This window comes from Gavia stellata, chromosome 4 (genome assembly GCF_030936135.1).
Source record: "Gavia stellata isolate bGavSte3 chromosome 4, bGavSte3.hap2, whole genome shotgun sequence".
NCBI classification, from domain to species: Eukaryota; Metazoa; Chordata; class Aves; order Gaviiformes; family Gaviidae; genus Gavia; species Gavia stellata.
In genome coordinates, this window is record NC_082597.1 from 33,887,689 (window position 1) to 33,909,062 (window position 21,374).

At 34.8% G+C, this 21,374-nt stretch overlaps 1 protein-coding gene across 1 annotated transcript in view; it reads right to left on the minus strand.

Annotated features, from left to right (window-relative positions):
• ADAMTS20 (ADAM metallopeptidase with thrombospondin type 1 motif 20) overlaps positions 1–21,374 on the minus strand; it is a 100,607-nt gene that overhangs the window by 31,819 nt on the left and 47,414 nt on the right. Inside the window, exons 12-28 of the mRNA XM_059817364.1 lie at positions 20,852–20,997; positions 19,304–19,485; positions 19,072–19,208; positions 17,803–17,920; positions 15,166–15,261; positions 13,728–13,894; positions 13,489–13,618; positions 12,274–12,400; positions 11,410–11,620; positions 10,707–10,871; positions 9,834–9,998; positions 8,025–8,147; positions 6,760–6,867; positions 5,410–5,574; positions 4,902–5,192; positions 4,415–4,576; positions 2,780–2,956 (exon numbers count right to left, since the gene is read on the minus strand). Coding sequence (XP_059673347.1) covers positions 2,780–2,956; positions 4,415–4,576; positions 4,902–5,192; positions 5,410–5,574; positions 6,760–6,867; positions 8,025–8,147; positions 9,834–9,998; positions 10,707–10,871; positions 11,410–11,620; positions 12,274–12,400; positions 13,489–13,618; positions 13,728–13,894; positions 15,166–15,261; positions 17,803–17,920; positions 19,072–19,208; positions 19,304–19,485; positions 20,852–20,997 — 2,670 coding nt within the window. The remainder of the gene's footprint in view (positions 1–2,779; positions 2,957–4,414; positions 4,577–4,901; positions 5,193–5,409; positions 5,575–6,759; positions 6,868–8,024; positions 8,148–9,833; positions 9,999–10,706; positions 10,872–11,409; positions 11,621–12,273; positions 12,401–13,488; positions 13,619–13,727; positions 13,895–15,165; positions 15,262–17,802; positions 17,921–19,071; positions 19,209–19,303; positions 19,486–20,851; positions 20,998–21,374) is intronic.

The window sequence follows — 21,374 nt, forward strand, 5'->3', positions numbered from 1 at the left end:
GCATCAACCAGAATTCTGGCTTCAAATCATAAACAGAGCCTTCCTTGCAACTGCCCTATTGTGCATTTACAAGGTATGTTTTATTTTAATTACATTGCGTAAAATGACCCAAAACCTGAAAGAAATACACTTATAAGGCATCTTGCTAAAAGTCTTCTATCCTTAAATACATAGTGATAGCTAGTGGAAGAAGTTAGAATGCCCCAATAAGGAAGAGAGCATAAAAGACACTGACAACTGATAAACTAGAACAATCCTTCTACATGGTGGATCAGATTCTTGACTCAGGATTCTGAATTAGTCTTAGCTAACTTGATTGTTTTCTTAATCTATTTCTGCTGGAATCTAAAATCCAAGAGGAAACTATCTGGCTATGTAAAAGCTGGAATAATCCATGAGCGAAGCTTTTAGTTCAGACATGGTTTAGACAAAGCTACATTAGAATGGGGAAAAGGTTTTTTAAGGAATTTTTGATACCCATTTCTGAACTGGCTGGGCCAGAGACAGGACCAGTATTCAAGGAGGTCAAGGAGTTGTTCCAGGTAAAGCAATTGCTCAGAAATTCCCTTCCTTCTAGTCACCCTCTCCATATATTACATTTGTGCCATGCATGCCAGAAGTAAAAGACAGCAGAATCTATTATGGTAAATTACACTACGTGTGGGAAGTCTTGCATTTCAGTTTCTACTTAAGTTTTGACATTGGAACCTCACTAGTAGATAAAAAAGTGTGAGGTATTGCTGTCCAAACACATAAATATTACTCAATACTTTTATCAAAAACACAAATATAGTGATTTATCTGGTTCTTGCTGTCTTTACAGAGAAGGGAATAAGTGTAGATGTGACATGGTTGATGACTCCAGCCTCCAGAGAGTGTCCAGTCATTAACAGTCCCCTATATTAGAGCATATTGTATGCCAGAAAGGTGTAAGATAGGCAGAGCCGTGAACTATTGCCAAATTATCACATCACTAGTCAACCACCCATAGGTGAAGGCTAAACAAAACGATTTGTGCTAGGCTACAACAGTGTTTCTGTGACTAAAGCTTTTACTGCTCTTTCATAATAGTCCTTAATGAATAAATTTTGCTCTGTTTAAACAGCAACAAAATTCAACTGAAGTTTGTGTGTTGGCAGCATTCAAACTACCTAAATTACTAAAGAGTGACAGCATATTTAATATGTGAGCCTGCTTTTATTTCCTGAATCTGCTATGTTTGTTTCTGCACAACACCACGTGACAGTGTGATGAAATTAAAACTATTACTGAATAACATAGAGCTTGCAGTCATATACGAGAGGCCACAAACTCTCCGATAACTAGATTCCATTCTGAACCTAGTTTTTGAAGGCTTAAAATGGCTTTTTATGTCAATTGAGATATAAACCAACATGAAAATCTTTGCAAAACTAAGCCATACGTAATATTTACAATACATTAAATAGCTTACAGGTAACCTATTAATGCAGGACAAACTGCATCACTCGGAATTAACTGGCTGTAAATAAGTTTTGATCTAAAAGGAAAGCAAACATTGAGTTCAAGGACAACTGTGTGCTGAACACCCTGCTGTCTTCTCAGCACCTGAAGTACATATATTAATTAAGCATTAGCAAGTCACCACCAATTATTTGGCTAATGGCTAAATAAGATACTCTGGTGTCTGTTAAAAACAAACCCAAAACTCTGTTTTGCACAGTGGAACAAACAGATAACTGTGTTAAATTATTAATCCAAACTTTAATTTTAAAGTCTATTTGCAATAAATTAGAATTTATTATATAAACACTAATGAATTATTTAAAGTTGAAATTGGACAATATTTTTAAAAATGTTTCCATGTCAATTCAAAGAACCAAATTACATAGTTTTATTAATTAAAAAAATAATAAAATAGAACTGTTTTACTAGCCCATCTCCCAGGGATGTTAATGGCAGTTTTTTAACTCATTTCGATGGAACCAGAACTGGATCCAACCTCCTTTGATTGCCATTATTCTCCTTAGCATTGAGCACACTAATAAATATCGTTGCCAAATTCACACCTTGGGAAATATAATGTACTCTATATTGTAGATCTTGTTATGATTACGTCTGTATGTTAATAATCTGCTAGTGGCAATTTTCAAGATTAATGGTGATTATTGCAGGCATTTTTTACAAATTAATAGACAGTGACATGTAGACAATAACATATTATAGTTACATACATAATTATACATAGACAGCTTTAATTAGTCACTGTTTTAAAACCACAAATATAAACTTTTATACACAAATGTACACGTAATACGGAGTAAAATGTTTGATGACAGTGTGTAATATACATGTGTGTGAGTTATTTTATACTTAAATATACTATGAAAAAAGTTATGCACTAAAAAGCTTTTTTTTTTTACAAATATAAATATGTAGATAATACTACAGTATAAATTACAGCATATACTTTTAAATTGAAAACACAGATCAAATCATAATCCTTCAAAATAGAACAACCTATTAGGTATTGCTGTCGGCTATCATGATTTCTGGTAATTTTCAAAATATTCCTTATGATGTTTCACAGAGCATGATAGTGTTCCCACTGAAGCAAATGGCTGTTTCCCATTTAATTCAATGACTGCAGGAACAATTGCTTAATCAAACTACATCGACTATATTTGACATGAATTATTATTTCACTGTTATCAAATAAAATAATATTTTTAAAAGGCAAGGGGAAATAGAGTGACAGAAAGAACAAGAAAGAGAAAAATATTAGTGAATGCTATCGTACCGATTTCCATGGTCCCCGATGCCATGAAACATCACCAGGGCAAGAATGCACATTACATTGTGCCATATTAGGTGGCTTGTCTAGAATTTCACAGTTTTGATCACCCAACATTTGGCCAGTAGGAAGCTGACAAATCACCAGTCTTGTCTTTATGCCATCTCCACAAGTTTGAGTACACTGAAATATAAAATTTTATATGGAATATTTTTGTTAAGAGAGTCATCACATACCATTAAATCAAAAAGATACAGCAATAATCAGCACATGTTATTATTTACAATGTCTATTTTCATATTCCCTGGACTCTCAATTCTAGAATAAGGACTTACAGTCTACAATTCTCTCACCAAAACATTTACCAAACTACATTTTTATAGTTTACTATGAGATTTTCTACACAAAGTCTCAGTTACAGAGAATCTACTCTACAAGGAAACATAACCATTTGTTAGAATAAATGTGCATATATATATCTCTCTGATATGAGGAAAAGATGGAAATTGGTCCCAAAACTAGTTTTTCCTGCCAGAAAAGAGAAAACTCAGACACTGCCACACTTTCTCATAGTCCAACTTATACAGACTAAGTGTAAAATACACGTAGGATGTGTTTTCTGGGTTTCAGTTTTCCTGTAATTCTGCAATACCAGACAAAAATACTAATTCTCATTTCTAATGAGCTATTAAAAACAATCTGATCAAAAGTGAGCATATTCCAATAGTTTATAGCTTTTGACTGTATTTCAGAGGATTCAAAATTAGACAAAAACTGCAGCATCTGCATTAACTGGATACCAAGTCTGCAGCTATGGACAGAAACAACATGACACTGAGACTGACCTTGAGAACTAAATGGCTAGATCTGGCCAAAATGAGGGGAGAAGAAAAGAAAAAGAAAAAAGTCACTCAAACAATTTTTCTTCTTTTCCCAGCTTTAGATATTGATGTATCAAGAATAAGAAAAGAGGGCAGGAATCACAAGAGGTTAGATTTGAATGAATGCCAAACTAACCAGCTTTAACTCTTTCTGTGGTGTTTGAGCAAGAATGTGTGGTCAAGACATGACATTACGTGGCATGGAGAAACCGTTCTTTGTCCAATAATGTATAACATTTCATCAAAACATTCTAACCCAGGCACACGTTTTAGATGCAGGATCCTATCTTCATACTTCTGATTTGTAACTACAACCCAGTAGATACTACTACTTGCACAGTTATTCTAGTCAGTACCTATGAAATTTGATGTAATAAAGCTTCTTTGAAGCTTCTTGTGCTCATTTTTTTCTTAGGCTAGCTATTACACTGAGGTTTTTTCTGCATACGATTCATCTTTTTGTAACAGAAAATAATTTTCTATGTCTCAAGATTCAAGACGCTACTGCAACACTCAATTCTATGTTGTACATCCTCAGCCTCACACAATACTTCTTTTGGATGTATATTCACACTACTCATTTACACTACAGTTCTGGATTTGATCAAAGAACAAATTTTATCTAAACAGGTTGAAACTCATTCTTTTCAAATAAGTAAAAAAAATGGTGTTCAGTTCCATTCACAGTCAAATAATTATGTTACTATTTCTAAGCTTATGTGGTAAATAATGTTTCCCTTTGAAAGTGAAATCATCTTACTTCTCCCCAGTTCCCATAGTTCCATCGTGGGCAGGGTCCAGAATCACAGTGTCTTGACTCTGGAGGTTTCGTTGCCTCATCGCAATAACTAGCACTTCTTCCTTCCTCATCTTGACAGACTACAACTCGACGGTGAAATCCACCTGCACAAGTACTAGAGCACTACCAAAACATGCAAACATATGTATCACCATTGCATAATCAGAAAAATGTAAAATATGTTGGTTAAAACAACTTAAAATTATTATTTTTCAATGTTAACTTTCAAAACGTAAATTTGCAAATAAAAATTACTACTGTGTAGAAGTATTTTAAAGTTGAAAACTCAGAAAAATTACATTTTGAATTTAATATATTCTTAATAATAATATTATTAATAAAAACAAATGTGCTTCTCTTTTGACCAAATCTGTACTGCTGTAACATTGCTAGAAATGTTAACACACATGTGAAAGAACAAATTAATATAATAAAACAAAATCCTTACTGCTCCCCAGGGTCCAGTTCTCCATTGATATCCTCGCACAGAGGGACGGTTCCACTGGTTTATATTGTCTTGTGGATGGTGTATTGGAAGGTAACCTATTTCTGGAAAATAGCTTGGATTGTCGTGTATTTTCGGAACATGATGATAAACCGGTGGACACGGTGGCATGTTACATTCTTGTTCATTGGAAGGTCGGCCTTCAGGATCACAGTAATTCTCGTTGATTTGTTGATGATAGTTGACACAGATAACTTGTCTTGTTACTATTCCAGTATCACATGTAACTGTGCACTGACCAAAAATTAACCCAACATTTGTGACAGAACATTGATAATTAATAACCAAAGACATTTATATTTACTTTTGACAATAAGAAATGTATACTTTGTTTTTTCAAGGGATGCAATTTCAACCACACTTGCACAGAATAGACCCAATTTCTAACCAGAGACTTTTGCCAATAATCTAAATAGATACATTAAAAAAAAAAATTACAATTAATACTTACAGGGGACCAATTTCCAACTTGCCACTCTCCACATGGGCTAAAGCAGCTTGAAATTTCAGCTGGTCGTGGTAAATGAGCACAGAAAGATTCATCTGCTATTCCTCCATAAGCATCTCTACAACTCACATAGCGAGCACGATCACCCTTCCCACAGGATGCAGAGCACTGTCAGAGAACAATCCAAGCTCATCGCACTTTAGGAGACCAAAACAAGATCATGCAAGCATCTCAAATACTAACACAGCTTAGCATCAGCTTGACTTTAGAATTAAACACTGAGAACCAGATTACCATCTCACTCTGATAGAGCCATGCATTCAGGAAGGAAAGTGAAATATTGCTGGATGGTTTAGGCCTTAAGAATTCCCGTTGGCTTGGAACTGAATTGCATGGCCTTAATTCTTGTGAAGCACTTCAGCATATCTGAACAGGTAGCATTTCAACTATAACATGGAACTATTATACAGTTGCAAAGGCAAAATTTTTCATTTATTAACAATAGAAACATTAGAGAGTAACTTCCAGAACACTTTAGTTATTACACAGTGATGCAATATTTACATCAACGGATACAATAAAAACTGATATTCACAATCCATTTGCCATTCTAGTTTATATTAGCATATTCCATTGAGCCCCTTCTGATGCCTTTGTAGCTGAGAAGTTCAAGTTGGATTTAGCGAAGAGTTTCTGAGTATCCTCAGTCTATGCACTCTTTGCTGCTCTTTAGTTAAAATAGTTGTGCAAAGACATAATTGTGTTACATGCTTTATTAAGAACCTCAAAGGATTAACAGACACACCCACATTTTTATAGATAATTTTAAATTTTCGCATCACTATAAAGTAAAACTAATTTTCAACGCTATCAAAATCAAAGACTCTTCCATTAAACCAAGTTTGTGTAGAAATCATTTTTTTATAATGCTTATTTTCCAAATTATGTAAAATTAGACCTTTAAAGACCCAAACTGTTTAATACTGCTATTTACATAAAAGATCTAAATCATATTTTAGCATGAAAGATGTTCTTCATACTCAGAAACTGATCAATTATTTAAAAAACCCACTTCCTTACACACTCTCAATCACACGAAAGCTATTTTCCTCAGAACCCCAGCTCCTAGAATCGTGGTTTTTTTCCCCTGGCTAGATTTGAAGCACACAGAATTTTCTGGGAGTGTCTATCTGCTCCTTCAGAAACAGGTTCTTAAAAAAACATTAGAATTCCTTTAAAATTTATCCCAAGCAGATTTCAGTCTGAAAAATGTATTAATGAGAGCTTTATGGAAAAATGGGTGAAGGAATAGAGGACTGCTCTGCAAGATGTGACCACTATTACATTACATACTGGGGTCCATGATCCGTATCTCCATTGGGTCACCTTCCCCTCATGAACTAGAGGAAGCGATGTAGTCCATAATTTTGTGTTTTCTGGACAAGAGGGCAGTTCACATTCCTGTGGGGGTGAGGAAAAAAAAAAGCTTTAAAAGCACACATTTTGGAAGAGCCAGTTGTAAAGCAAATGGCCCCCACAGAGACAGATCCTACCATCACAGTAAGCCAGCATTAATTAACAAGTAAATACCATCTTATAATCTTTCGCTGGCGTTATTCAAAGGCTTTTCATTGAATTGTTTTGTTTCAAATCCAGAGGCAAAGAAAAATGTATTTGATGTTAAAACAGTATTAGTAATAACTAATAATATTTGCACTTCAAGAAAGAATTGTGTTGGGCAACTTGCTAGAGGCAATGGGTGTAGACCTTACTGTGTCCTGTTTCATAGCCATATGCAGTATACAAGAACCGAGTGAAGATAGTGGCTCTGCTGTCCTGTCCTTTATACCTTCGGCTACTGAGAACACAAAATTGCCCAGTTTCAGTCAACAGCTGAACAGGTACAATTCAAAATACAAAGCATACTCAAACCCAGCGTTTTCACACGTAAGTGGAAATAACTTTATGCTAATTACTTGGTTTTTAGTTTGAAATCTTGTTCAAGAATACATAATACATAGCACCTAAAGACAACAATTGCTTTTAGTTAAAAGTAAACCCACTGACTGTATTAAAAACATTTCTTCTGAAAAATGATAGATTTCAATTAAGGGAAGTGATAAACTAAGTAAAATGAGACAAGAAGAAAAGGTAAGAACCATATTAATACCATATTGAATCATAATTCATGTCTACACAGTTTTGAATTAGTATTATTTCAACAACTGAAGCTTTCTTCAAGTAACCATGTCATTCTTTTAAGAACTATATACAAGCAGAATTTTAGAGAATACCAAGCCAGTTAGGTGCTATTATTAAGCATCATGGCAAGCAGTCTCCTTATAATATTCTACATGTTGTAGCTTCCCCCCACAAATAATCAAGGGCCTTTGGACCCCTTCAATCATATACCAAATTTTCAGTTCTCCATGTAACTCTTCTTTTACTTAGTTCCCTAGGTGAAATTTGAAGTTCAGGAAAAAAACCAGATAGTTCCAGTATATTTTTCTCATTTTAGAACTCATTTCCTGCAAGTTCCATCAAAGAGTCATTAGACAACACATGTATTTAGATGCTTTTAAAAAGTACAATCAACTGGAAGGTATTTTTTAACTTACTTGGTTATCTCTAGGACGAGTAGCAGCATTACATTCCCTGTCATCATCCAAAATAACTCTGTAAGTGCCAGTAACACATTTGACTGCACGCATCTGGTGTCCACGTCCACACGTTACACCACACTGTTAAAGTGAATAATTTCACACACTTGAAATAGCATGATTTGTAATAAAAATTAATTTTAAATTATATTTTCTATTTTAAAACTCCTTCTAGAATGAATAGGAATGACTACTGGGATGGGTGTTAACTTTCTTCATGGCAGACAATATGGTGCTTAAACAGTGTCTATAACACACCAATATTTTGGCTATTGCTGAGCAGTGATTGTGCAGGATAAAGACTTCTCTTTCTCCCCCTTCTACGCCCTGCAGTAAGTAGGCTAGATGTGTGCAACACAGCCCAGGACAGCTGACCTGCACTGATCAAAGGGATAATCCATGCTATATAATGTCATGCACAGCAATAAAAACTGGGGTAGAGGAAGTGGGGGGGGAGGGACTAAGGGGTGGCTTCCAAATGAATCACTAGCTGCAGCTATTAAATTTCTCTTCCTTCACTACAGAGTTTGACAAAAGCACACTCAAAGAAGGCACCTAAAATGTTAGATGGCTGAAAATATTATGACATAAATCCCATCCTATAAATGTTGTGGTTCAAGCACAAACACTGGTAAAAACCCAGGTTGTGAATAGCTATTACCAGATGGTATGGTGGAAAAACTGCAATAGAAAGGTCTGCTCCAGTGACATGAGTTGGTAAATTGCTTGTACAAGCTATTCCAGCAAGGCCATACACAGTGATTTTTTTATTCAGAAGAATTGTATGATGGTACTGAATTAATTTTTTACTTCATTTTTGCATTTAGCTTGTAGGAATGGAAAGCCAGCACTTCATGATCAAAAGATTACTCAAAAGGAATTCAACATTAAGTTTGACAACAGTTATCTCTAACGTGAAAAAATAGTACATGAGAAAAGTTCTATACAAAAGAAATGTTGAGGTTAAAAATATACTTAATTTCCAAAGGTATGTTTAGTCTGTATTTTACTAACAGGTTATATGTAAACAAATAAATAATCAGCTGCTATTTAGTTATGAATTCTCACTAACAACCAAGAAACACTGAATAATCAAACACTTCTGTTGATTTGAGTAATCTGATCTTATGAAAGCTCCATGAAATTGAGTACCTTAGTATTTTTTAATTAATTTTCATCTATTTGGTGACAAAAGTTTCCTTCGCAAATTTATTAACTTTTTTCCAGAATTTTGAAGCCACTCTGATACACATTAGATGAGCATCATTACACAAAGGAACATATTTTTCAACAGCGCTTTCACATGAAGAGATAGCAGATCTTTTATTACTGAAGGTCAAAACAAAACATAACAACAAAATACTAAGTCTTTTTGCCTGCTATTATTAGCATATACACTTCTATGATCTTAATTAAAGCTACCACTTAAATATGCCCACACACCTATAAATACTTGGTATTTTACCTGTCTCATGCATCTGAACAGTTTGCTATCTACATTTTCATTATTCTGGAGATATAATACATTCATGTGTAAAAGCATCTTTGATATTAAGGCTCGGGGTCCATGACTATTTTAGGCGTTTAGAACTAATATGTGGGTGTTCCTAAATTACAGGTTAGATAGCCAATAGGAGCAAACAAACGTGAATCAATTCAACTAAAGTAACTGCTTAAGATCCAATGAAAATGTTTAAAAGGTATTGTTTTGTAATCACTCATAGTCTGAACTAGGAAACAAGAAGCCAGGAATCCTTATGTACTCACTGATCCCCAAGGCCCTACTTGCCAAGATGCACATTCATGAAGTTCACACGGTGTTGCTGATTCTGGTCTATCATTTGGATTACAGAGATCATCACTCAGTTGTTCATCATTAAGTTGGCACCATACTTGACGATGCTTCATTCCTTTGCCACATGTCACAGGACACTGTAAAATTATTAGAGTCATCAGTTTGTAAAGACATGAATCTGCATTAATGACTTCACTTTCTTTTAGTAATCTGTTGGATTTTAAAGATCACATTAATAACAAAAATATTCCATGAATGTAAGCAGTCCAACAAAACTAGTTCTTTTATGAACTCTCCATTTCCTGTAAACATCAACCCAAATGCTAACACAAAGGATTCACTATTAAATTTCTAAAGCTACAAACATATGAGAACCATATACAAGTCATTTATTTCCATTAGAATAAAGAATACCTGTTTAAAATATGAGTGCACATATCACAGCTTTCATAGGAAAAATGTTTAAACTATCCATGATTCTTTTATAACCATATAATCTATAATAAAACGGATATAAATCTGTTCTTCAGTTGGTTGGATGGTTCTCATTGCTTCATAAAAAAGGAAGGTATGCATATTACTGTAGATAGATTTATTTTAAGTAGCTTCACTACCTCATTTTAATGTAACAACGTTTCAGAGAAAAATAAATTCTAGGTGTTTTTCAGAAGTTCTCATGCCATTTATGCATCTGGGATGTATATGAGCCAAATCCCAGGACTTCAGAATTTTTATTATCATACGCCCCGAAATAGCCAGAACAAAAAAACCAAACACTTAAAGCAGCTTATTTTAATATCGATGACCAGGACCAAAGGCGTCTTAAGTTTTACATGGTTCATTACCTCGCTCCACTCACTAACAGACCAGCTTGGACATAAGAATTCATTGCAACTCTGTGTTACAAGTCTTGGAAGTTCCTGGCATTCTCTGTCAGGAAGATGATGACCCAAATTGTTCATACAAAAAGCTTCTCTGGTTCTGACACCTCTCTCACAGCTCCTGGAACACTGCGGTGTATAGACAATATTACAAAAGAGGAAACACAACATGATAAAACCATGTCAAAATACCTTATCAGTTTTAAAGGTGAAAGACACTAATGATTGTGTTAGACAAATGTATCCTACGTTTAATCCACAGACTGTGAATATGTTCACGTGAGCTAAATTTGGCACCTTGTTTAGTAGTTCGAAAATAAAACTCTGATGAAGATTAAAGCTGAAATTGTACTTATTCCTTTTCTCCAAAATACTCTCAGAACTAAATTATCAAGACTGTAAATAAAATATACACCTTTAACCACCAGATCTTCTCTGCTGACTTCCAAAACCAAGCTGCAAACAATTTAGCTACAGTTTCTTACAAAAATATTAGGAAGTTGCTGAAATATAAAGATTGGTATTAGCTCCTCCTACAACTCTGCATTTGTCAAACATTATTTTCTTTTAGTTACTTAAACTAAAAAAAATTGATATAGAAATAAAAATTTGATATGAACGCTAACAAGAACTATAATGCTACAATTATAAGGTTTTGAATTTGTACCTCTGACCATTCTGTGTAGTGCCAACTTGTTAACATACAGTCACCATGGCAGGACTCTCTGGTTGGTGGTTTCTTTTGATCAGCACAGTACTTATCATCCACTGGAGTATTGAATCCTTTTGAAATAGAGTACTTCATGCAGTGGATCTCTATAGACCGATACCCTGGGCCACACTTTGATGTGCAGTCACTTTTGCCAACATTGTGCCACCTACAAGGATAAACTGTAGGTTAATAAAGCACCCAGAGAATGTACCAGGAATTGCCATGTAAATAAATATGCATTTTAGGGAACAGATAAAACTGTAAAATCTATCTCATGACTGGAATTTTTAAAGTAATATAAAAGAATTTGACTCATAGGCTTAAAAACCTCTTTTTAATTTTAAAGGATCTTTTGTCTTAATCTCCTAGGTGACTTTGAAAAATGTAAGCTATAATTCTAACTGCTCATCCTCTGAACACTTCAGCGTGGGCTTTCTTGGAGTGCAAAAACACAAGTCTGTTTCAAATTAGTTCCAGTTGTGGGTACAATTCTGGTGAAATATGTATTCTGCCCAGTAATAAAAGTTTTTGCATGAGGATGTATAGAACAGATTCACAATCCTAACAAAAGTCTTTGTACTTTGCCAATAAATATTAGATAAGTCTGCTAGTTCTGCTTAGATTCAGAGGTGTAAACCTAACGTATAAACCCATCATACCAACAGATTTGAAGAAAGGAGGGAGAGTTGGGAGGGATGAGGGCGGTGGAGAGGGGTGGAGGGACAGAGGATAAAGCAATCGGAATGATTTTGTATCAATATCTATCAACAACAATATCCAAGACCACAATAGCTCCATCAGTTAGGAACCTCTTTTTACCTTAATTCACACTCTGTGTTACACTCCTCAAAGACATCTGCTACAGTGGGTGTAAGTTCACATCTTTGATCAGACACTACCACATGATCACTTTTACGTATGCATGTCATTCTTCTTCTTCGAATACCTTGAAAAGGAACCAAAAAAAGCAAATAAAGGGATAAAATAAGAGTGCTTTTTTACACTAATGGATTCCATTCATCATTTAGGAATGTAACTGAGATACTCCATTAACACTAATCTTTGTATACAGCAGATTCTGTACAAACATGCTGCTTTGTGCAGCTGACTACATTTCAGATGGAGAACAACCTTGTTCCAGTCACCCCTGCCATCTCACAGCTGTCCCACAGTGATCTCACGAGGATATCAACTTCCAGAAAACTGCAGAAGTGCAACAGTCCATTTACTCATCAGGTTAAGTATTCCAAATGCATCACGTCTGTCCTTTGCTAATTACCAAATTACCAAACCACCGTGTTAACTTAGAAGTTGTGATCCTTTTCTTTAAGGAAGCAGAAAATTTGATCACAAGGTACCTAAAAGATCTGGAGTGAGGGGAGAAGTTTCACAGTTGAGAGATGCTCTGCTTTTCTAGCATGTGAGCATGTCTACAGCCTGACTCAAAACCAGAAGAAACTCTCAAGTACTGGCACGTCTAGCACTTACTTATAGGAGTATTATCAAAATTCTGTGTACATACACTTTAAATATACACTTCATACATATTGCAGTTTTATTTTTACACTGGAATGGCCTATAGAATAACAAAATCGTAAAAAATAATAAAAAATGTCTTTAAATAGCTTCACCCAAGTAGCACATAAGGCAAAGTATATAAAGATACTAGACTAATCAGTCAGTGACCACCTGGAAATATGATAATGGAAGCCTAATACATATTAGTAGTACAATACTGCTTTCTAAGGCTGTATTAGACTTGATTCAACTTTTTTTTTATAAACCACTCCTATGGCTACAAAAGAAAGGAACACAAATGTAGTTTTGAATATAGAATTGCATTGCATAAATACTGAAAATAGCAAAACAAAATCAGAAGCCATTCCGCCCTTAAAGGCTCTGTGCACCTAAAGTTTACTGAGAGTGCTGACTTTCTTCCCTACAAGTTGGGGTGAAGAATCTCAGTACTTAAGACTAGTCCCTTCCTAAATGCCATCAGGTTTTTGGTTCTGGTGACAAAAGAATTCACAGTACCTTGGCACATCCTGCTGCAATCTTGCCAGGGTCCATAAGGATCCCACATAAACAGATCGCTTCTGTCTTCTATTGGGATATTGAACGAATAACGCACATCAGGGTTGTATAAATTCCCTACACATAAAACCTTAATTGAAATAAAATGATAGCTGTTTTTCAGTGATTTTGAACATAAAATTATGAACATAATGATCATGTAGCAAATTTTCAAACTTATGAAAAAAGTAAACATGCACCTGTAAGGTTAGCTCTTCTTCGATTCTATCAGTGCTGTTAATTCGTTCTATCGTATTATTTGAACCACTGTACTCAAAAATGGCTCCTTGTATATTGATTTCTCTTTTTGACATGCTTACAACAAAATTTCCGTTCAAGATAAAATTTCCATGAATATCAGATAAAGCTATAAGTAAAATAAAATATTGGAAATAAAGCATCTATTTAATGAAAAGGTTCTATTAACAAAAATTCTTAATAATACATCTTCTCATCAACGCTTATCTTTATTTTAGTCCACGTGTAATACTTCAAAGTTGTATCAGACAGTTTCTAATGCACAAATACAATCCCAACCATCAGTAACTTTCACCTGAGCAGTTGTCACGGATTTTCTCTGCATTAACAACACAACTTTAATTTGTTCTGCTGAAAGGTTGATTGCATTCATCACTTTTAAATTTGGTTAGCATCTGCTACTGTAGAAAGAAACAATTACTATCTATATTTCTGACCTATTCTACAGCCCACATTCTTGTATTTTTTATAGCTACTTCTACTGAAGTGGCTTTTAAAAGTAAAATTTAAAATAAAAATAAAGGAAATTATTAAGCATTTACAATAATAATTTAATATAACAACCAATTTATTATAATAACAAAGATTAATAACAAGTTTAAAATTAAATTTAAAAATAAAGTAAAATTTTTAGTAAAAGTGTGCTATTCAAGCATTACTACATTTGTAAGGGTAGTTAGTGTCGGGGTGAGGGTTGTTTCTGTGTCCTGCGAGATGCATGTGCAACAACAGGTGTCAAGGAAAACCTTTTGAATACTCTGAAACTTGTCGAGTAGGATGGTAATGGAAGAAGAGACAGAAAGAAAATACGAACCAGTATTTTCTCAGGCACTTCAGATATAACATAAGTATTGTGAAATAGAACAACCAAGAATTTTGGTATAATGTGCTCGTGAATTCTTTGTTCCTCTCACACACTTGCAAATCTATCAACATGTGATCTTTATACTCAGACATGATAGAAAAAGAAATGGGAGACAACTGATAAGTTTGCTGAAGGTCAGACTGCTCCAGTTATAAACAAAGTGTATCCTTTCAAGATTTAAAACCACAAATACCTGCATTATTCCTGAGTCCACTTGTGGAGTTTTAACTTCCAAATTGCACAACAAAGTCAAAAATAGACAAAATGATGCAATGTGCTCTAATTATTGTTCTCTGACAAATGAACACACATGTTTAAGAATCAGAAACCTAACAGCATCTCACTCACTTTTCCTAAAACTACTAGCTACAGAGAGACTCAGGCAAATGATGATACAATGTAATTAGATATTTGCTCTAAAGACTTTATCAGATTTCTGACAATACAGGTCTAGAGCAGACCTCTCTCAAGAGCACAAAAACTATCCATCAATGTTATACACACGAGGCTTTTACCAAGGTAGTTGTCATCATCTGGTTTCCCTGAGTAGCTGTGCTGCCGAACATCAATGTTTGTTGCTCCTTTGGGAATATTTACTACGACATTGTAACCTGCAATGTAATTATTCACAAATTTATTATATACAAAAATAGTCAAATACTAGTAAATGTGAACATACATTTAACTAGTTTTAGTCACAAAACGCTACAGTGCACCAGTGACAATTACTGCTGAATACCCTCATGTTTTAGGAAGGAAATGTGAATATCTTCATTCATATTGAATTTCTTTGTTGATGGTTTTTGTTTTGTTTTTTAATCAGTCGAACTGAACTTTTATTTTCATAAATCATTAAAATTCTGGTTTAAAAAACTGTTTCTCAGAGATGCTAATCATAAATTCAAAAGGATTCTTATGCCTAAGAAAAACTCAATTTGGCAAACATTGGAAACAAACACAAACGTGCAATCTGAAGCATTAACATAATCTTTGCTAACTTTTCCACTCATTTTGCTGTGTTTAGCAGTCTTGCCGGGATTTAACTTTAGTTAGTTGACTCTCCTCTGTGGGTGAAAATTTAAATGGCAATATCCTTTTCAATTTCACAATTCATTAACTTCCCAGTGCTCTTGATCTATTAAAACTATACCATGCATTTAAATGAACATTTAATCTAATCACAGGTCCACCACATTTACCAGCTGGGGGCAGCACTGCAATTGCAAAGTGACATGATGCATGCTCTGGAAAAATACACAGTGTTTGGCCAATCTTCCAACATATTGGGAAGAAAACCAAAACACACTCAAAAAAGCCCCTCATCTCACACACTGAAGACCTTGTGGTAATAGAACAAAAGAAGACAAAACATGGGAGGAAACTATAAACCAAACTGCATAGCATGTTGTCAAGGATACACAGGAGACTAGATGACATACTAAGGCACTGAGAATTTCCATTTTCCAGGAAATCCTCATATACTCTAGTTTGATGCAATAATAATAGCCAACATAATAATAATGTGTACATAATTAGATTACCATTTCCTAAATTGGAAGCTAAGAAAGTTAGTATTCCATTGTAATGAATTTCTGATGATTGTTTCACTACTGTTTAAACACTTGATGACAACATGATAACTGTATTAATACAAGTACACACCACAGTCTGCTATTGCATAATTCCAAATTCTGCCTTAGTAACACGGCTTGTGTCAGCATGGAAGGGGACCACATGAAGTTAAAAGACAACCACCAAGTGCACAGACTTTGGCATACTTATCTTGTGATGCATAACTCATAATTCTTTGGAAAAGAACGTTTCCTCAGACAGTGTTTTCAGTCATTAGCCTAGGGATGTCATAGGCCTCCAACAGACACTGAAGTTTTAGTGATCAGCTAGCTACAACCTCTTGTTTGCATTGCTGCACTCCTACCTGAGCACAGCTGAGTGATAATCCCAAATGTTTAGCATACTGTCCAGTAGTATAATTCAGTATCATCTTTTATATGCTGTAATTCCAAGAATTCGAACATAATTTAAATCATTCAACTAAGTCTAAAACCAAACCAATAAATTAAGATTCTTCTTATCCCAAAATGTTGGGTTGTTTTTGCTCCAACTTCAGTTAGGAGGAAATAAAGTCTATGACGACACAGAGCTGATAAACAGCAGAGTGACAGTCTCAACCATATATTTATAAATGGCAGTTTCAGTGTAATGGTCACTTGTATCATACGTATTTGTGATATAATTCATGTGCTATCTATAACCAAGAGCAGCTTTCACAGTGGTGCAAAACAAGAACACTGACAGTCCTTTACTCAGAATTATTAAAATAATACATTCTTGATCCTATTTGGCAGCTCTCCAGGTATAATTTTCACTTTGCCTGTGGTCTCTTTCAACCAGTGAAGCAGCATGAAGGAGCCTTTGGGAATCCGATACTAACCTGGAGACTTCTGTCCTTATGTTCTACACTCTAACTACTGAACTGCACTGCTACATGCATACAATAGTCTCTCCACACTTCCCAGAAAGGACTACATATAGAAGAACTATCAGCAGCTCTATTAGAGAAACTAAAATCAAAGAAATAGCAATTACCAGTTACTCAGAAGACTTTCTCATTCACTACATGCCAATGAGGAGGAAAGAACACAAACGTTGCTGTCCATGTTCTCTGGAAAGACAAGGCTCACATTTCACAGGCTATCTTTTTCACTACACAAAAAAAGGAACCTCATCAGCTGCTCACACCACAGACTTGTCGCTATCTCTTTACACAACCAAAAAGAGATGTTGGAATAAGTCCTTCAGCTGCATGGTTTCAGATGAGAGAATACAAAGTACAAAGCAGGAAGCATTCTTTCTTTTAAAGTACTTTTACCCTCACCGTATGTTTTATTCGTGCCTTTTGGTTTGACCTTAGAGCAGATTGATTTCCCCTCCCTCTCCCTTGAATGGGTCAGTGTGTCACAGTGTTTGCCTCTGCGTCCTTGAGAGGGCACACGTGACTGAAAATCAGAGATATTTTTTGTTGGCAGAGGCCGTAAAGAACAGACACTGAAATCCCACTTTCTCAAATGTAAAACAATTTCTAAGCCATACTGAAATGTACATTAAGATTTAAAAAACCAAAACAAACGTACCATAATGAGCACTGTTGAAAGTACCTGCAAGAGTCTTACATGAAGAATTATCACCACCACAGATTCCACATTTGTCTCTCCTTGCCTTGGAATTCAAAATGTGATCACAGCCCGCTTGCTACAAAAAAAATACAATAGCCCTGTGTCACTCAACCCAACGGAAAACAACGAAAACAAACAATGTAAGCTTCCCACTTGCCCAAAATATTCTTATTCGCTGTCTATATCTGGTCTTCCTTGGCAATTCATGAAAAACCTTTTATGTTTTTGGGTGCTGTGATGTAAGGGCAAAGCACAATAGTGCTGTTGTACTAAAAATGTACAATCCAAATTCACTTAATATGTCAAGAACTGTATAAGAATATGTAATAGTATGTAAAGATTTTGTATAAAAATACAGCATAAAAATTTTAAGTTATATCTACATTAAAAAATCTTGGAATCCTAAAAACAGTATGTATGTCTACACGGTCATAAATTCTTTTAAAGTCTGTCATTACTGCAAAATAAGCAAAGAAATACCTGTAGACTATGTTGGTTAAACTAGCATAAGCACAATTTTTGTTTATGTATCTTTACTTAAACTTCCTTTTTTTTAAAAAAAATTATGATAAACAGGACAATTCTCTGGCATTTTCTCTTTCCTCTTCATTCAAAATTATAAAAAAGGCTACTTTTTCTCCTCATCCTGAATTTATTCAGTTTCACTGCAATCAGCAAAACAACCTAGGCTTGACAAAAAAGTCTTGAGTTTTTATAACATACCAGTTTGCTTCTCCCAACAAAATCTTGTGGCACTGCCATAATTGCTATTAAGCAAAGGATGCTGAAATGATCCCTTTCAAGGGTCAGTTCCTCCAGATTTTGCAATAAAATAATAAATATGTAATCTAGCCACCCTTGGATTTTCTACTTTTTTACTTCATTGATAGCAGAAATATGACGGCAATAAACACACAGCATGCTTCTTTCCTCCCTTTATGCCAATTTTGGATCAGTTTCCCTCCGCTCACTTGGATATTAATAACTCTCTCACATATCACGCTTAATGAGAAAAGACTGCAGGTTTTCAGATTCAAATGTATGCTCTTCACTTTATTGCCTCCATTTCAAGATCTTTAATTTGGGAGGGATTAAAATTAACTTAAGTAAATTAAAAACATCTTGCTTTATATATTTTCAGTAATGGTTATTTGGATGAATATTTAATATTTATTTTACCATCTGTTAAAATTTATTTTAATAATTAATAAGTTTAGATTTAAATACCCTGCATAAGCCTTGAACACAAAGGTCATTGGTTTCTGCTCCACAGGGAGTACCATCAGCAACTCTGTCCTTCAACTGATAGTAGGAAGTTGTTCCAGAAACTCGGCAAAAAAGTTTACAGCGATCTTTCATAGAAACTGCAAAGAAAATCCAACAGGTTTCTTGTCTGTTTTAAAACTTTAATTAAGTAACATTTTTATTTCATTAATTGAAAAAATTCATAATTACTTACTACCACTGTATTTTGGAAGCCAGCGAACAGCAGATGTAAGACCATTGATGTTAAAGTGTTTGCCATCAAATTCAGAGCACTGTTGCTCCCGGAAATCTTTTTTGCCTTTTGGACATGAATCAGTATTACATGATCGAAATTTCATCCTGCGGCCAACACAGTACTTTCCTCCATTTCTTGGTCTAACAAAAATAGGTAAAACACTCTCAGTTTCTAAAATTGCTTTTCCATGAAAAGTGGCTCGAGCCCTGATCCAGAGGTAAAAAACTCACACAGCATTCTGCCATCTTCTGCTGACTTTCCCACACACACTCTTGTCTTCTGTTGCACTGTGCATAGATTTATACCCATGTGAAGAAAATAAAAAGTCCATGTAAACTACTACTGCTGAGGAAGGTGGTAATCAAGCTACTGATGTTTGTTAATGTCTATTACATTTTTATTTCTTTTACACTCATAATTATTTTGCCTGGGAAAAAGCATTATTAATTTTAATGCTTTCATCAGCTTAGCTGAGATTACAGCCCTATTTTTACAGAAGCAGCACCTCACTCAGTAATTTGAAATTATTATTTTACAGAGTGAGAAAGAAAGGGGACAGAGTTAGGAGCTGACACACTCTTTCCTGTAGTCCTAATATCAGTTTTAGTTTGGGGATCAAAAGAACTAAGAAGGGAAAATTGTGGAAAACAGCCCATTTATCGTAAAGTCTAAAATACACTTTCTAACTGTTACAAACCCTGCTACACTATACTTCAGTATTTGCAGGTCCTTGGGGAGGAAAAAAGAGAATAAATCAGTACTATTAGTTACTACAGACTGACAGAGGCATATCTAATGCGAATCTAGTCTACCACCTCTTACTCAGAGAAAATAAAATAACCTGGGGTTGTTTGATTGAGGTTCATCTATCCCACTGATAATATCAAAATGACATGACTTCCTAAAAAAAACCTGAAACTACTCAGGCTGCAGCTATGGTTCTGCTTCTGAAGAAGTTAAGGGTAAAGTTCTCATTGACTTTTATTACAGAGAATAAAATCCACATTGAATTATTCAGTCAATGGAAGTTTCTTATTATAAAGGTAAGTTGTAAATGACTCTGCTGTAAACAGTGTTCCTTGGGGGTGTTACTGGTGGTGATATTGTGAAAAAGCCTTAAATAAAAGCAAATAAAGTGTTTCACTAAAGAGATCACCAGGGAATACATCTATTTCTTTTTGCAGCTTTTACTCCAAAGAAAGCATCACAATGTTTAAAGAAACCATCAGCATTTAGAGTAAACCTAGAAAAAAGACCCTAACAAAATAAGTCTTTAGAAGTATCTATAAATATGAATGATATAGTGGAGATGAGTAATCTGAAAGTTCTCTGCATATTAGAGTCTGTAGACTTATCTCTCTCTTCAAACATGGCTGAAACAAGCATTTTTTTATTTGTGCTTCAAACTAATTTGCCCACCCACAATACCTTCATTCTGTTTTGAACAATCCATTATGTCATAATATTTTCATTACGCACTAACGTTACCCACAATAAAAAACATACTCTGGTCTATTACACAGCCTGGTGGTGCTCTTGATTCCACCTCCACAAGTTCTTGAACATGAGCTATAAGGTCCCCATGGTCCCCATTCTCCATCTACAGGACGTGTCTCCATTTCTCTGCTCACACAAATTCCATGGCGGCAGTGCTGCAGTTGACAAACAGAATAAAATTTGTAAGTAAGTTAAGCAAAAGGTTACTGTATATTTTAGGCACAGAAAGAACAGAATTTAAGAGCTCACTGCTCTTAATCTGGGTCTGGACATTTTCTAAAATGTTCAAATTCCTTTAACATACCTTACCCAGAAGTCATGCTGTCTAGAGTTCTTTGCTCTCCATGAAAGCTACTGGATGCTGAATATATCTTTAGGTCTTGTCACTTTATTTAAATGCCTATGTAAGAATCTCAAAATCCTGATCCTAAAATCCTGATATGTTTTCATGCACAAACTTCAAAAACAGATTTACAGGTGTCTTGCATGTGTGAGATTCTTCCAGTTTAATTTCGAAATTCATGCTGATAAA